The sequence below is a fragment of the Triplophysa dalaica genome, chromosome 9, assembly GCF_015846415.1.
Source record: "Triplophysa dalaica isolate WHDGS20190420 chromosome 9, ASM1584641v1, whole genome shotgun sequence".
NCBI classification, from domain to species: Eukaryota; Metazoa; Chordata; class Actinopteri; order Cypriniformes; family Nemacheilidae; genus Triplophysa; species Triplophysa dalaica.
Window position 1 is genome coordinate 3,174,101 of NC_079550.1, and position 18,974 is coordinate 3,193,074.

At 37.4% G+C, this 18,974-nt stretch overlaps 1 protein-coding gene across 7 annotated transcripts in view; it reads right to left on the reverse strand.

Annotated features, from left to right (window-relative positions):
* The window catches only part of lrfn1 (leucine rich repeat and fibronectin type III domain containing 1), a 235,905-nt gene that overhangs the window by 43,643 nt on the left and 173,288 nt on the right, over positions 1-18,974 (reverse strand). For all 7 annotated transcript variants that reach the window (XR_008907555.1, XR_008907554.1, XR_008907556.1 and 4 more), the window contains one exon: positions 5,352-6,744. Coding sequence is in view for 1 of the 7 variants with exons in the window: in XM_056757683.1 (XP_056613661.1) it covers positions 5,352-6,724 (1,373 nt within the window). In the remaining 6 variants the exon portion in view is untranslated. The remainder of the gene's footprint in view (positions 1-5,351; positions 6,745-18,974) is intronic.

Below are 18,974 nucleotides of genomic sequence, written 5' to 3' on the forward strand. Positions count from 1 at the left end.
CGCTGAAACGGCTGGAATAAAAGACCTCCTCTCTGCAGTTTCTGAGGCCCTCTTTATCCTCCTCCTGCTCTTCATACTGCCCAATCCGCGATCGCGCCGCTCATCTAACCACCTGCGAGCGATAAACCCCTGATTTCTTTTCCCGGATTTCCCGGAAGTATCCGATGTTTGAGGATTACGGTCCGGGCGGAACCAATCTCCGTCGTTTTTTTCGTTCCGCCCTTACAAAGTCACCCCGTGACACGACTACGCCACCCTTGGATACTTGCCAGGGACAGAAATAAAGATCCTTATAACTCAAAGCACACAGGTTCACTTCAGGAAGCGGCAGGAGACGTGAGCGTAGAAATATATATACTTTTATTAAAAAGATTCGGACACACAATCACTTGAAAATAAAGAATTAAAAAAATATAAACAAAACTAGGATGGAAGAGTACCACCCTAAGCAACCTGAGACAACAAGCCCCTCAAAATAGGCCAAACAAAGATAGGACAGGAGCTGAGATCCGACAGTGGGGTCTAGGGACACACTAAGTCACACCACACCTCACACTGGTTACACACGCTCACGCGTGCACACACACACCACAGCACTCGTGGGGAACACCACCACACCAAACTCCGCCCACCTTCGGCACTCAGCTCCTGTGAAAAGATTAAATAGAGACAGGTTTGGCACAAACTTCGAGGCTACAGGCACCCTACAGGTACGGCACACTACAGTGAGATATTGCAAGTAGGCGCTCTACTTGCCCACAACAATGCAGCTTCACAAAATAAAAAAAAACCAATATGCAGAAACGATATAATAGAATCAACTTAAATTAAATATGCCACTACAGCAATTAACCACACAAAAGCAAAACCATGAAAACAGTAATGCCAACCAGGCAAGGTAAGAATAAGAACAAAAAAAAGAAAATAAAACAGAAAACGCAACCAACAATTCAAATGAAACTAAAGAAAATTAACAATAATATATGGTAAAGCAACAACGCCTCCGGATAACTCTCCTAGCTCCAAACCGTGAAAACTACTCATTGGTAGAGGCACGGCCAATCTGTTGGTAATGCAATAAATGGTTAAATTGATTTAACTAACTTACAATCCTAATAAAACTATCCCAGTACATACCATGAATAATCTTCCCACCCCCGATAAGCAACAACAGATGAATGTCGGGATGGTTGCGGCTCGTTCCACAATCTATAGGCGGAGTTCATGTAAGTCGCCAGAAACCGCAAGATCATCAAATCTAAATAGAATGTGTTAAGGGACGGGGTTTTAAACCACGTACCGTACACCTCCGATCTCGTGACTCCGCGGGTCAGGTAATCGTGCAAACACACAGCCAACCCCCAAAATATTCGTAACATATATCAAAGCTCAATTCCAGCTCACTCATGCTTTCGCCTGTAAACACAAAGCCTGTACGGTGTCAACCCTGGCACAATCTTACATCACTCCACCACCGCCAGTGCATTTACCTGTAGAGGGGGCGACGTCAACCAATGTCAGACACAAGGTTTCTCTTAACGCGCCGTTCTGCAAAGAATCGCTAACATAAGCTACCATATGCTATCCATAACAGTCAACATCTCTACATACCTGTTGGACAACCGGATGTAATACCGAAGCAAAAGAAGGGCGGGACTAGTAGAATCAAAACCCCTTTAATACGGGAGATATATACACCCCCTTATCAACTGATAGGACAGCTAATGATCTGATCCACCAATCGGCGCCATGAAGACGTATCAGCCCTACCACACCAGCATGTGTCCTGTCCAATATTTACCCAGCGCTGGGTTGCCAATTGGGTTGTTTTTAACCCAGCCATTTTTAGAGTGTACATTGTGATACAGTCTGGTTCGTTGGTCCGTTGGGTCGGATGTCTTTCACATGTCTAGCGAACCGCTCCAGAGTTTGTTTGCAATCGGGCCGAGACCACCATGTTCAGGAGGTCTCGGAGCGATTGTTTAAGGGCGGATCCTAGCGCGATCGCCGTGTTCACATATGCCTAAACGAATCGAACCAAGGGAGAAAACGCACCAAGTTCCGAAACAAACCCTTATGTGTGAAAACGTCCTTAAATCCACTTTTGCATCTCATTTATTTCTTCAAGACGGGTCATAACTTTTTTAAATTACTGAATAAAAATGTAGATTGGGCTAATTGAAATGTGAAAACTAAGACTGATTAGTCCTAACGAATTGCTAGTAGGCCTAAGTGAGACTAGTTGATAAGACGCAGTCTTAACGCAGCGGCTATTTAGTTTATCCAGTGTGTGTGGAATGACAAGAAGAAACAGAAGAATGACTTAATCCAGAAGAACTGTTGCAACGTATCCAAGATGCTTCAAGAAACGTTCTGAATTTAGTCAGTATCAGTTTGTTATGTTTCTTCCTGTCATTCGACACAGATTGTATGATGATGAGATAAAATGTCTGTGGAGCACCGGCTATAGTCACTCCTTGTGCAAGCAAAAATCTTACTGGATTATTACAACGAAGGGCAAAATGAAATTAGAAAAATTCAAACTGATATTTCCTAGTGACACACTACAGAAAAATATATTTTTAGCATGAACAAATACTAGTGTTCTAATAATTCTGTCCCCCACTGTACAAAAAGTGATAGTTCACCAATAAAGAAAAATATTTTATCCATTACTCCTTTTCTGTCAAACCTTTATGACTTTCTTTCTTCTCAGAACACAAAAGAAGATATTTTGAAGAAAGTTGGTAACCAAACAACACTGGACCCCATTCACTTCTATTATATAAACACAAAACCAATGCGAGTAAATGGATGCCAGTTATCAACATTTTTCAAAATACATTCTTTTGTATCCTATGGAAGAAAGTCATACGGGTTTGAAATGATGAAGAGGGTAAGTAAATAAAGACGGAATTTTCATTTTTGGATGCACTATCAGTTTAATAAACTTTGAAGGTCGTATTTTACTTCACAATTTGTAACTTCTATTTAAATTATATTTTAGTTGAAATCCTCACTGCATCCCAGTGGATGTTAAGTATTGAAGGGCAGGTGGTTGTGAATGCACACTCAAGCTTTGTGGCTGGACTTGCAGCTTTATTTTTGTTCTATTACAGCTTCAACCTGGTTTACGAGGAGGCAGCAAGATAATTATTATAAAATGTATTTAAATGCACTACTTAATACATTAATTGCACAGTAGTGCTTGAGGTGAAGTGGTACTAAAAGCTGTGGTTTCGTAATTATTTTGATTAAAACTAAAATAGTTACTTTATCTTTGTACAGATGATTTGTTGGAATCAACCCATCCACTTGCACCAAATCAGCCACAACAATGGTTGGAGGTAAAAAAGCGGAAAGGTCTCAGAGAAGAGGAACAACACATGTTCCAACTTTTTTGGTTTCCAACTTTTACAAAGTTATTCACTAGTCAACTTGAAACAAATGTAAACGCTGCAAAAATTGCTTGATTTTGTCTTGTTTTGTAATAAAAATATCTAAACATTATTAAATCAAGATGCACTTTCTTAAAAAGAAAAGTGGCCTAAGAAATGTAGTATCTTTTAAAGGAGAAAAAAAATAGAATTAAGTAAGTTTATGGTAAAAAAAGCAAAAACATCTTGCAATGGAGTGAGAAAAATAAACTTGAATTAGGTACTTGAGAAAATTGTCAAACTAAATTCAAGCTTATTTTTCCCACCCCATTGGCAGATTTTATGCTTGTTTCAACCATAAGCTTACTTAATTCCTATATTATTTTTCAAAAAACAATAGAAAAGTAATTTTTCTTGTCAAGTAAATGTACAGTTACGTAAAAACGCTTATTAAGAATGTCATTTTTGTAATGAAACTGTTAAGAAGTTTTAAATTGAATAGTAAGGTTTTAGTGGAAGATAAGATGAAACTTATCACCATATCACAAAACATGTTCTTTTTCTTTTAAAAAATATAGTTAAAGAGTGTTTTTAAAAGGTTAAAATGATCAAGGTACTTTGTTACTGATTTTGAAAAGATTTTCTTACAGGCTGTAAAAATGGAAAGAGATAAACATGTGAAGGTCTTGCATTGCTTTGCCTTGTCAGTTTGAATATATATTTTTATCACAACGGCTTTGACTTGGGTTGCATTATTTTGTCATTTAAATTGTTTCATTCTTATATATTTATATGATATATTGGTAAATAAAAGATTACATTTGACTTTAAAAACTTTGTTTTACTGCATTTTTAATGTAAAATTGTTACAACATCATCTTGCCCTTTGAGTTATTTACAGGATTGTTTGGCAATTTAGTTGCCAGCTAATTACTGTAATTTCTTTGAATTACTAAAAAATACTGTAACATGTTACATAGGTTTGTTTCAATATTCCATTCCATTCCATTTTCTACCGCTTATCCGAACTACCTCGGGTCACGGGGAGCCTGCGCCTATCTCAGGAGTCATCGGGCAAATACTACAGTAAAAAAATCAGTGTATCTATCCCTTTATCTATCTTTCCATCTCTCTGTCTAATCATATATCTGTCCTTCTATCCATCTGTCTGTCTGTCTATCCAACCATCTATATCATCTCTATCTCATCTATTCATCTCTCTCCAGATATCGATCCATTTCTATCTCAAACTCCATCTATCTATTTATATGTATACTATCTATTTATCTATCTCTCTATCTACTGTATCTTATTACAGTTTTTCTCAATCGCTTAGGCTAATTTTTCAAAGAGATTTTTATGGATTTCATTTTGTGTAACATGTAATTTACTGTAACATGAATAAAACATTTACTGTTAAAATAAAAATAGCTAATTTTTCAGTGTACATGTAACACATTTATACAAAAAAATCTATGTTATACTGTACATATTTTTCTGGGTACCATAGTACTGATTATTCCCAGTAAATCTTTACAAACTGTAAGCATTATAACATTTTGGTATATTAAAGTACAAAGTCACTGTCATAAAGTAGAGCATAAATTAAATTTTGTATACAACAATAATGTTCACATGACTGTCATTGTGAAAAAGAATCTAAGCATTTTGATCAGTACGGCTCACACAGTGAGTCACATTGAGTCACATTGAGAAAAACTGAAATTCATCTATATCTCTGGCTATCTACCTAACCCTAACCCATCTACATGTATCTATATCTATATCTATATATACACTCTTATACAGTGAAACAATTTACACTAAAAATAACTAATAACTAACACTAAATTTTACATAAACCTGTGAAATCAATCAGATAAAAAAATGAGTAAATTTAAGTAAAAAATTTAAGTAAATCTGAACTCAAATATTTATTTGGAACATGTAAAGAACATAGAAAATTGTCTTTACCTGTATACAAGGGTGTCATCTACGGTGCTGTTGTACTGGATCTGATACATTCTGATTCCAGGAATATGGCGTTCTGAGGGCCAGTGGATGATAGCCGAGCTGGACGTCAGTTCCTCCACCACCACCCGTTTGTTCTGAGACTTGGTGTCATTGTTGCCAGATTTGGTGGAGGTGGTGATGTCAGAGAGCCCCGGATCAGCCTCTCTCATGTGACCTGTGTTGTTCACAAACAGAGGTAAGGGGATCATGTTGACCTCAACGGCAGCCGTTGCGATTCCGGCAGCATTGGATGCAACGCAGTTGAACGCCCCACTGTCCTTCAGGGTGGTTATGAGGATGTCCAGAGTGCCATTATCATACAGAATGGTACGAGAGTTATTGTGCACCAACTTGCCGTCCGGAAAGCGCCAGTGCATTGCGGGTTCAGGGTCGCCCATCGCTTTACATTTTAACGTGACCCCTTGACCTTCCATGACGTAGGGTTTGGTCACCTGGTGTTTGGTTATGAGAGGCGGCTCACAGATGAACTCCTCCTCCTGGATAGACCAGAAGTATTTATCCATCAGATGTTCCGGAGAAGCGCAGGTCTCCAGATCATCTTCTCTCGTCAGGCGACGCAACCACAGCAGCTCACAGTTACAGTGAAGAGGGTTTCCGCCGAAGCTCACCGTCAGTTTGGAGGAACTGGATATCTTTGGGTCGGACAGCACCTGGGCGTGATGAAACAGAGTGTCGGGCGGTAAATTCTGCAGCCGGTTTGACGTCATATCCAATCGCACCAGCTTTGTGAGCAATGTGAAGGTCCCCACTCCGATGTAATCGATGAGATTGTGGTCCAGCGTTAACGTGTTGATGTTTGTCATTCTTGCTATCGCCTCCCATGGTAACGTCCTCAGGTTGTTGTATGACAAATCCAAGTCCTCGATGGTGGACACGAACTCGTCGAAAGTGGACGATTCCACCTGATGAATCTGATTATTGCCCAGTATTAAGTGTCTCAGGTTAATCAAACCCTTAAGCTGATCGCTGTTAATGAGGGTCAGACGGTTCCCATCCATGTGAAGCGCTCTCAAAGCCTTGAGTCCCACGAACGCGTGCGGTGCGATCTGGCTGATGGTGTTGCGCGACAGCGTCAGGTGTACCAGACTGGTCATGTTCAAGAAATCTTTCCTGCGGACTGACGTGATGAAGTTGTCGGTCAGCCGGAGCTCCACGGTCTTGCGGTCGATGGTCGGGGGCACGAACAGAAGTCCGGTTTTAGCACACAGGAGGGTGAGCGTGGGTGAGATGGTCTGACAGATGCATCGACCCGGGCAATGCTGAGCCTTCGCCAGCAGGCCGAACACCAACACATAAAAAACCAGCCTCTCCATGATGCATCAGCTTCCAGTACCTGCGCAAACACACAACAGAAAACAGTATTAAGAAAACATAAAAAAATAAAACTTTGGAGGTAGATGTATTCATCAGAAATGGTCTCTTTATGACAGGTTACTGAGGGAAGTGAAAATAAAGAGTTCGGTGACATCCGCTGCCAAGAAAAGTCAATGCTGGGGATAATAATTTGAGGACCATATTTTAAAACCATCAAGATAGTAAATCACAAAGATCTTTGCTTGATATTATGTAATAAATGTTAACCCAAACAGTAATTAGCTATTTGACAAAGTCCTTCTTCAATTTACTGAAATTCTTCTTAACCCTTCATGTTTGACCTTATACAGTATGTTTTTTTTAAATGCACTGAAGAAGTCTTCCACAGAATACAGACACCGAGACTTCACACCATATTAGCTCATAAACAGCTCTGTGGGTTTTGATAGTAATCTCTTTTCTACGGTCAGAGCTGAAGGAACCCTCTGGAAAATGAGACATTTGTAGAAGTGTGTCTTGATTTTGATATAAATTGTGGCAATAAACCTGCAGTGACATGAAATTCACATTCATCAGGTTTTGATCTGGTGTGGTGGTCCGTGTGTGTACAGGATGATATTCTCTCTTTTGATCCCCATTTAGATGTATTGATTTCTGTGCTCACTGATTCAGCTCAAATGCTCAAAGGGTTGATGGAAAAACATGAAACACTGGATGTGTTATAAGCACAGAAGCCCTGACGGAAGCCAAAGTTCATATCCGTCGGACGTAACGACTAAACAATGACATGTTTCTGGCTCTTTCACATTTATTATGAGGAGCTCAGATGTGCTGGAGTTCATAAAAGTTCACACATTAAAATATATTTAATAGAATAATATCTTAAAATAATTTCAAATAACTTTTGTTAGGTTCACTACCCTCAAAATGATAAAAAATTAGCATACCCAGTTTAGATTGGCGTTATGGTTCTGTTCTGGGCAAAAGCTCCCTGCCCATCCATGCATCCAGCATGAATTAGAGCAGGGAGCGCACCGCTTAAGTATACGGTCATTAGTTTGAGATTGCACATGTCATTTCTTTCCGTTTTACCACACCCACTCACGCATGCAAACATACATATATTCTTTATTTTTTATTACCATGCTGTTATGTCAACGTATTTGATAGCAAATGAACAGTGACACAATAAGTTTCTGTAAGTGCTGTAATTGTTTGTTTGATCCCCATAGAAGGTTGTGATAGAACCAAATCTTCTCTGCTGCATAGCTGCAGTTCTCCAGTTGCAAAATATGATAATGTAGTGAATTCTTCTATTTCTGGCATTATGGAATTTCGGCGCTGTCTTGGATATGTTAGCGTGTCTCTTATAGGATCGGTCACAAACATAAAGCCTGCATGATCTAATGTGTTGTGTCTTATTTACTCACTGTCATTCAATTCAATGTAATTTCCTAAAAAAAGAAAATTGTTAGAAATGTGGGTGTTTCCCCTTAAAATTACAAAAAAATCCTGGTAAAGAAAAAAGTAATTTATAAAGCATCTCAACCCTTAAAAGAGCTATTAAGGCCCAAAATTGTAGGAGTAGCGAGGAGGACATTTAAGAGACATAAGAGTTTCTTTAGCAGCAGAGAAAATGTACGAAACACGAAAAGGGAGAAGAAATGTGTTGCTATGCATGACAATTTCCATATTACTGTAAAGGTTTATCAGATTTTTTTATTGTTTTTGTGTGTGTTGAACTTTGGTTCATCTTGGTTTTCTTGTTTAGCTGCTTTGATGCAATGCAAATTGCAAACGCGTTATAACATTAAATTATATTGAATTGAATGACAGCGAGTTTTAAACATGAACCCTGCACGATCTAATGTGTTATGTCTTAACACATTAGATCGTGCAGGGTTTATGTTTGTGACCGATTCAAATAGAGACACACTATCATTTCCAAGACAGCGCTGTTATAACGCCAGAAATAGAAGAAATAATTACATTAACATAATTTGCAAATGGAGAAATGCAGCTATGCAGCAGAGATGATTTGGATCTGTCACAACCTTCTATGGGATCACGCAGACAATTACAGCACTTACAGAAATGTATTGTGTCACTATTCATCATCTATCAAATACTTTTGACATTTACAGCATGGTAAATATAAAATAAAGAATATATGTGTGTGCGTGAGTATGGTAAAACAGAAAAAAATTACATGTGCAATTCAAACTAATGACGTTATACTTAAAAGCACTCCGTTTTCCTTCTTGGCCAACCAATCACAGTCTTTAAAATAAATATCAATGGGGAAATCCCCATCTTCTCACCAAGATAAAAGTTTTGGTCTTTTCCTTGCTCAGAGTTGCTCATAGATTGATCCTGAATAACTTTTAAGATAAGACTCCTACGTAGACATTTTTAAGCTAAATTAAGATCTTTCTAAACGATATTAGAAGCTTTAAGAATACGGGCCCAGGGCAAAGAGTTGCTTCTAGTGGCAAAATTCTAAGAACATTCTTAGAAATGTGGGCGTTACCCCTTAGAATTACAGAAAATATCCTAGTTAAGAAAAAAAGTATTTCATGAAGCATCTTAACCCTTAAAAGAGCTCTTAAGGTCCAACATTTTAGGAGTCTGCTGAATCACTTTTAGGCTAAGACTCCGCTGTAGAAGTTCTTAAGCTAAATTGAGAGCTTTCTTAAAGGATTCTTAGAAGCTTTAAGAATACGGGCCCATACGTCATTAGTTCTTAATGAAATATATGTGTAACAGATTATGTAAAGTAATTGAGACTTGGATGTGGAGCTGGGGATGGAGGAGGGAAATTTGCTCCTGAGTAACAAATGAATTTTAAAACGATAGCTGTGATAGCGTCATATTTCTATAGGAGGATGAGGATCAGCTGATGAGAGAACAAATGCAATTCGCTAGATTTTTGTTCTGTAAAATGCTTTTTGAATTATTGAAAAGGATAAAAAAAGTAAATAAAACACCAGCATTATGTGTTTAAGATATTACTTTCTGTAACCTGATAACAAACAAAAGCAAAGAAAGAAATGCATTGACAGAACAACGTCAATTCTGAATGGTGTGTGTGATCAATAACACACCGATGCTTTCCTGTAGATCAGTGGTATGAGCATTGTGTTAACAACGCAAGGTTGTGGGTTCGATCCAAGGGTATTGCACATACCTGTGTATAAATGTATAGGATAATGCAATGTTATTGCTCAAAGCGTCTGCCAAATGCATAAATGTAAATGTTAAAATAACAGAAAGTCAATGAAGGTCCTGTATTATGAGCGAAGAATCAAATCCATTAGAACTGACATGAAAGAAATATCGTTAAAAATCAAATATGGTGCATTACAGTTTATGTTCTATGTTCTGACATAAATTACTCAGAAAATGTGTTACGTCTGAAGATGTTTGATAGAGGAAATCCCCTCAGGCTAAAAAAACCTATAAAACAATTTGGTGTTGCCAGAGATGTGATTTACTACAAATAGAGAAAATGGATAGCATCCAGCAGGTAGTGTGTTGGTCAGAATCAACAAATTACATTTATAAATCTTTTGGCAAAGCTATGAAAATGTCACGATGAATCACTTTACTGTGTAAGTGCATTTCTTCAGCTTCATTATTTCACAAGGTTTGGTAGAAACACAATATCATATCATCACAATATCTGCTCAGGCCTTCAGTATAACAACACAGCTGCGGAAATACAAGCGTGTGAAGGCACACAAACATGACATTACCTGCCTAACTCATTCATTAATTCATGACATCACACACAGGCAATGTCAAACATTCACTTTTAAACAAAAAGCATCATTAAGCAAAAGTTCAAATCTCAATAAACAGCCCAGATGTCTCGTTTTCTACAGAAACATAATTCTCTTCAAAGCGACCGCATAAACAAACGTTACTGCGCGTGCCTGCTTTTGTGGCCCAAACATAGCTTACAGGACACATACACAAAGAATAGAGTCCCTGTAAATTGTTCTGATAAAAAACAAAGAAATAACAAGCAGATATAGCTAGCAAGTTAGCCAGTGTTATTTTGGGTTACCAATAGAAAAAACACTACTTGGTTAAACTTTAATGTGACACAGTTACACAACCCATTCAACAAATTGTTTATTTAATAAAATGTTTATACAATATATTTAAAAAAAAATTACAATTATTATACAACAAAATATTACTATAAATTCATAGGACTTTAAGTGAAATAATATATAAATAGTTATATTAGCCACTAGCCAGACCGATTAACAAACACAGACTGGTAGGAAACCTTCGGGCCAGGTGCGTGCGTCTGGTGAAACCGTTTATAATCACATCACTTTCACACCATTTTTATAATCAGAATTAAATCGATGACCAGTCACAGGTTTGCATTTATGCTACAGAAATATTCTCATTATTTTGTCAAACATCACTTTATTAAATCTGTTTAACTGTGCTAAACATAAGTCTTATGTATCGGTTTATAGAAACTACACTAGGAGAGCTGGATAAATTTCACTATGACAGCTCATTTAAGAATGACTTTAGGAAGCCTGTGTTGCACACTTTATTATGAAAATGATTTTAATTTTAAATAAAATTCTACATCATTAAACTCATTACTTTCAATAAAAACAGCTGTACAATAGGGGTTGGAGATATAAACCGTAATGTTAAGATATATTTTGTATCGCATACATCCAGTGGCGGCTGGTCGATTGAGGGCGCAGGGGCGCTGCACCACCAAGTTATCCTGAGAAGACTGTTAAATTTAAGTTCAAAATATATTTTAAATTGCAAGTCACCTGGTAATTGTTTTAGTATTCATTAAAGGTATTATTTAAAATAGTTTTTTGGTTAATTTCTTTAACAATACATATATTCTACGTGCTGGGCAGCAGTGTTTTTGTAGGTACACAAACTTTTGGCAGGCAGGTGACCTTAGGCTGCTCTCTAATTGGCTAGCGCCAGAAAGTTGCCAGGGCGCAGCTCTGTGCGTCCTAGACCCTCCTACTTTTGCTGATAACGTATCAACATTGATTTTTACAGTACATGTTTGACCTCATTTTATTGGACAATTCTCAACCGTTACACAGATAATAATTTTCTTACCCAGAACCCCGGTACGGTACATTAAGAAGTTTAAATACAACGTACAGCGTAAATAAACCCTGTTATTATTTTTCCTCTTTACTCTCTTTAATACCGTAGAACATTTTGGGGTATTAAGACTAGTAACATGTAGTAAATTGTAAGGTGCTGTTATATGTGATAGCCTATAGATTTTATTAAAGTTTTAAGATGTTTCATGAACACTCCACAGTCCATACACTACAATAGTTCATTGACAGACTGTAGAAAATACTGTATAGCTTAATATTTACTATTATGTTCAGTTGAAAAAGGTGTAGCATGTAGGAATTTTACTACAGTTTACTATAATAAAGTATACTGCAATATTTTCTTTCATTTGCACTGGTACCTTATTACTTCCAATGAACACCATTACATAGTTAGATAGTTAAATCTTTTTTAGCCAAGCAGTGATGAAACTTTTACATCACATGTCAAATGATTTGTTGTGCTACCTCAAAAAATGATTCACCTGCTGCCACTGCATTCATCGCTCTGGGGTTCAGGAAATGAAATTAATTCAGGAAATTAATGTTTTAAGGGAAACGAAGGTGTATGTTGTATAGCTTATGTTTTTGAATGCATCACAACATTTAACACAAGTGTAAACTCAGTAAAAATTAAAGCTGCAAGCAGCATTTAGCGGGTTCGAGCAGTCTAAGGCCTCTATTGGCCTTGCCATTGTCAACTAGGCTCAGGAATGGCACCGTAACAAATCCACAACGAATGACACTCTTCCACACCAAGAAATATGACAGAAACGGTCGGTAACTTTTAATACAGACCATGCATGCTTACACTCGTATGCAAAAACGGGCGTAAACCGATAATACCTAAGGGACGAGTGCAATGAACCAATTCTCATGTCTCTACGATGATTTGTTGCAGAGATATAGATCTTGCTAAACGGTTGCTAAGCTAACCTGTTCGGTTGCCATGGGTGTGGAATAGCACCTGTCAATTAATAACACATCAAACCACAAGTCAAACGAACCAAGCCCCGTGTCTCTATAATATTCTACTGCAGAGACGTAGGTCTGGCTAGACGGTTGCAAAAAATAATCTGTTTGGTTGCTAAGGGTGTGGCTTGGCAGCTGTCAATTGATAAAGAACGAAGCCATTAGCAAAACAAAGCAACTCCTGTGTCTCTAAAACATTCTATTGCACATATATAGGTCTTTTTTGTTAATACAATGCACATTCTTCAAAATAGCTCATTTTGTGTTCTGAAAAATTGATAAAAAAAATAAGACCAATTTAAATAGATAATTGATTCACATTCATGGTCTGCAACAATATTCCAGAAGACCTTGCCATTTAACTGATGCTTATTTGGTTGAGTCTGGTGACTCTGAAGGCCATTGGAGTACAGTGAGCTCATTGTCATGTTCAAGAAACCAGTTTGAGATCATTTGAGCTTTCTGACATGGTCTATTTTTTACTGCTGGAAGTAGCCATCAAAACATGGACATGGTTGGCAACAATCCTCAGGTGGTATGTGTTATCTAATATATCCCATACCATATATCCAATTGTTTCTCAATTTTGATGCTCGGTTTGAACTTCAGCAAGTGTGTTTACCACGTCTAGATGCCAAAATGGATTGAGTTTATGCTATGTGACTGGCTGATTAGCAATTTGATTAGCAAATGATGGATTTATTAAAGACAAGTTTAAAATAGTAATTTAAATGTATGATATTTCACCTTTTTGACTGTTGTGAAGGCATGCCTTTTCCGATAAGAATCACATGTTGCATGCTTGTTCAGTGTCATAATATGTGTAATAGTACTTAATGGCAATTCAGTTGGATTATTTATTAAGGAGTACCGACCTTCACCGTACTCGGTTTACGCTAATATAATAAAGGACCCTGTTATGGTCACAAAACTAAAAAAACTCAACATGTTTTTGATGATTATTGACCTAGAGAGTCCAAAGAAATGTACTGTGGTGGAATTTGTTTAATTGCTTGAAAGTCCTAAAACTAGTTTGCAAAAGTAGGTTTTATACATCATCACCAATAACTCACAAACCTTTTGATAGACGTCAATGGTTCAAGAGGCAAAGTTGTTATGAATGAGGAGTTCTATCGTTTGATATCAATAGTTTGTGTATTAGTCAAATGTCACATGACACACAGTTGTCTAGGCCACCAAAAGACATGTACATTTAACCCTTTTTACTGTTATTGCGCCAACTAGTGTCCAAACGCCACGTTATTTTGTATGTGACATCGTAGTGGTCGTCTTCACATATTTTCTGAGCCCCTTGCTGATATGTTAAACCGTTCTGGATATATGCCCATTTAAAGGTGATATGCTCCACCCATTTTAAGTTTTGGCGTCCCTAAGCAATGGTGAAAGGAAATTTCTACTTTTTTTCAATGATTATTTACAGTCACACTCCGAAGAAGCCATCTGCATTGGTTTGGTTCCGATCGGTTGAAAAACCAACGACTAGTTCGCGAAATTAGGTTTTTGACATCATCAGCGATAACTCACGAACCGTTCGATCGACAGAAGTGGTTCAAGAGGCAAAGTGGCTCAGAAAAAGTAGTCCTATCATATGATATAAACAGTTTGGGTATATGTCAAATATCACGTGACACACAGTTGTTCATGTACTCCTAAAGCGCTATTACGCCCCCCGGTGGCCGAATAAGTTCATGTTTCTTACAGACCTTCAGGACCATGAGACAAATAAGCCCAGTGAGTGGCGTTTTGATCGGCCTCCGTTAACCCGGTGTAATGAGTGCTCAAACTTCATCGACCAATGGCGGCCATGTTTTTTAAGATACGCCAATGTCCTTTTAGATATTCATGTAGAATGAGACAAAGACACACCATACCAAATAATAAGTCAATCAGGCAAACTGTTGCGTAGTTATAGCCATTTTCTAGCTCATTCAAATTATAGCGCCATCTAGTGGCCAAACGCCACTGTCTTTTTATTATGACCCCGGACTGAGGGTCTACACATATGTTCCAAGCCCCATGAAGATATCTCAAACAGTTCAGGAGTTATGGCCATTTTAGTTAAATATGTTACTTCCGGTTTGGATGTTTTAGCGCCACCTAGCGACCGTGAATTGAAAATTCAACTTTTTTTTAATAATTATTCATATTCACACGCCACAGAACTCATCAGCGTTGGTTTGGTTCCAATAGTGCAAAAATCCAGGGACTAGTTCATTTTTTATTTTTTTCATAAAATGCTAATTTGCGAAAAAATTTGCATACCGGAAATGAAATCTGAGTCATACGTTTTTTAAGTTTTGAGCCAGTGATTACACTGATATAAGACACTTGGGTGTGCGACAAACGGTTTAGGGGCTAAGAACAAAAAGGCTGTTTTCATCGCTGTAGCGCCCCCTATGGGCCGATATGGCTGGCTCCGTGTATCTGAGTAGCGACAAGGACTACTACCATCTGACCAAGTCTCAGCTCTGTCGGTCTTACGGTTTGGGCTGCAGTATCAGTTTTATGGCAGAATAATAATAAGAAGAATAAAAATCTTAACAAATACAATAGGTTTCTAGCCCTTCGGGCTCGAACCCTAACAACGCAAGGCCTGTAAGAGAGTGAGCATCATTCTGTTTAAAAAAAGTAAGACAACAGTAGTGTGGAGGCGGTGTGGTGCCAACCGCCTTGTGGGGGGTAGAGGATAGTATACACTTCACTAAGGAAGACTGAGTGAGCAACAGGAGCTCGGTCCTCCCACCCAGTGCTTTTGGTCTCATTTCAGCTGGTAACTGAATGTGTTACCTGTCTAGTTACGGTGCACGAAGCTGCAGAGATGAAGAGGTGGGCTTCGCTAGTCATAATTTAGTTTTGACTAGTCAAAATTCCAATTCCAGATATTTCTTCTGTAATTTTGAGTCGTCACAATTGGAATTAGTATATCTACAATGTGATTATGACTAGTCATAACAGGCAATGAAGATATCTATAATGTTATTTTGGCTATTCATAATATACATTTGAGATATCTACAATGCTGTTCTGACTAGTCATATTCTTCCATTGAAAAATATTTTCAGATACCTACAAATATGTTTTGACTAGTAGAAACTGCAATTAAAGATATCTATAATTCATTTTGTACTAGGCATAATTCCAATTAGAGATATCTTGAACTAATTTTTACTAGTGATAATTAAATTAGAGATTTCTCTAGCTGAGTTACCACCAGTAGAAATCATAATTAGAGATATCTGTAACCGGTCTTTGACTAGTCATAATCACATTTTAGATATCTTTAATGAATCATTTTTAAAGATATCCAAAAACACATTTGCAGATATCTGAAAGTAACTTATTGCTAGTCTTATTTTAATTGTAGATATCTTGAATTGGATTTTTGACTCGATAAAACTAAATTAGAGATATCTTGAATTGAAATTCTTCTTAGTGATATCTCATTTAAAGATATCTGCAATTTAATAATGAATATCTCCAGTCCGATTTTTAACTAGGAAGATCTTTCTTTGGATATATCGTCATTTAGCTCGGCGACAGGAAGAATTTCAATACAGATATCTCTAAGTAACATTTTTACTAGTCAAAATTACTTTGTAGATATCTAAATCCTACATGCAAATACACGTTTCCTAAGCCCCGCCTTTCTTTATTTCACAAATCCTGACGTGATTCCGCCTGGACTTCTGTGGACACTTACAAGTAGCCTCTGACTTGTTTTCGATCGATTCTGGTAAGTTAATCACTATAAAAATGTGTCCAGACAATGAGTTTTCAGTTGTCTGTCTTGCAAGGTAATGTGCAGTCTATTATAAGATTGTATATATTTACTCCTCATGAATTAGAGATTACGCTTCGGAGCAAGATCTGAGATAGTTAAAAGTTATGACAATTATCTATATTTGAAGGACATCACTTGCAGCCATAGTCGGAATTTAAATAAAGAATAAAGAAGCGTGACTGAGCGCTCTGGTGTAGGGGAGGAGCTGAGGAAATTAAGTCTCACGTCACACAACAGCAGATTCGACTAGGAGCAGACACAATTCAGATATCTTTAAATATAATTGTGACTAGTCGAAACTGAATTCGAGATATCTTTAAATACTTTGCGTATGTGTGACGTTCATTTTAGATATCTATGACGTCATTACAGATATCTCAAATAGAGTTTTGACTAGTCAAAACATATTTACAGATATCTTCGAATCAGATTTCTTACTAGTGCAATTATAATTGCAGATATCTCTAATTATCAATGTGACTAGTCATATTATAATTATGACTCGTCGAAATACAATTGAAACTATCTAAAATATATTTGATGGATAGTCAAACCAAAGGTTTTTATGTCAAAACGGCTTGCCATAGCCGCACTACCAGCTGACACAGACCGCGTTGAATCGACGACACGTAGCTTAGCCCATCCGACGACTTGGCACTTTCTCCACGAAATGCATAATAACACATAAATAGCGTTTCCCGTTCGTTTGAACAAGTAAAACCAAAAACTGAGCAAAACGGAAAATAAACCGCGTGCGAGTATTTGACTCTGGTAACGTTAGCTCCTCGTGCTAACAGCTAGCAGGCGCGTTTCACTTCGCCGCCCATACTAATAACACGAAAACTCCTCTATCGGGCCTTGTAACTGTCAAAGTTTACGCGATTAGAAACTTAACAAAGTTAACAAGCGATACTACTGTGCATCATGGGTCTACGCTACTTTTTAGCGGTCATAACGAACCCTTTACGTCTCTCTTACGCACAAATAAAAATGGCGGCGACCATGCAAAAACCAAAATAGAAGTCTTTTATACAAAACAATTATTATAGGTCCCCTACAGTAGCAAAACTTTAATAGTAACTAAGTGGCGCAATCGTTATTTTTTAGTGACATAAATAATCAAAGACTTCAATAATAGAGGATTTAAAGCAGATATTTATTGACAGAGATGAATAAACATTATGTTTAGGCTTAACATTTTATTCTTGTTTTACCACAAAAATTTAGCAGGTTGTCGTTTTCAGAAACAATAATCAAAAGCTTTTTTAGTCAAATTCACAAACATCAGGGACCGTTAATTTAAACGTGCCTTAAATCTAGCGAAAATAACAAAAATATGTGTTAACTCTCACACTCTTACCACTGAGCTACAGATATGGTATCGAATTAAACTCCAGTTTAATAACTGTCAGACTAATAGCATTCGTCTTGACTTTAACAGATTTTATTCTGATCATACATTTTCCATACAATAACATAATAAACAGAAATGACCAGATTCATAAAATGACAAGCATCCAGCTTATCTGAAGACCAGTACATCACGTCGCTACAACGTTCCACATGGGATTAATTCACGACGTTAGTTGAGGACGTGGCTATGACTTTTCTGAAACGTAAGCAAAATTCTATGGAACGTTTCAAAGACGTCCTCAGAACGTGGTCACAAAGTAATGTCAATGTGACCAAATGAAGACGAACTGGCGACTTTGTCAGACCGTACTGTGTTAGCTGGGTGTATTTATTTCAAAACTAACTTTTCTAATGCTAGTGTGTGACAGAATTAAATGCTCCACGTAGAAATATAATCTTTCCAATTCAAATAATGTTTTAAATGGTTTTAGATAAATTACGTGACAACGTTCTGAAAGTATATTAAGCATGCACTCTGCAAATACATCAGTAAAGCAAACAAACTCTCTCTGGATTGACTTTTAGTGCCAATGAACAATTTCATTTCAGCTGAATTAGTGAATCTAATTGCTAAAGCAAACGTTATATTGAAACACGTGCTAGAGTTTTTGTGGGGCTCGTAGATGTGTAATGCTTCATGAGTTCAATAACCGCGGCTCCCAATCTGCATGTGACGTAGGAATAATGGCGTGTGTATTCATGTCCTAACTGGGACTCTAACGTCTTTTCTCGCTGGAGATTGTTTGCTGGAGCATCTCCTGTCTCCGTCTCAGAGGACTCGCTCCAATGATCTGCTGCAATCTCCGGTAAAAGGGAGAAAAATATACGCCCCAAAAAATTAGTTTCCAAGGCAACTCCGCAGAAGAATGTAGGTCTCAGAATGACATTAGGCTGCGAGAGAAATGGAGGTGTTGATGGAGAAAAGATAGCGAT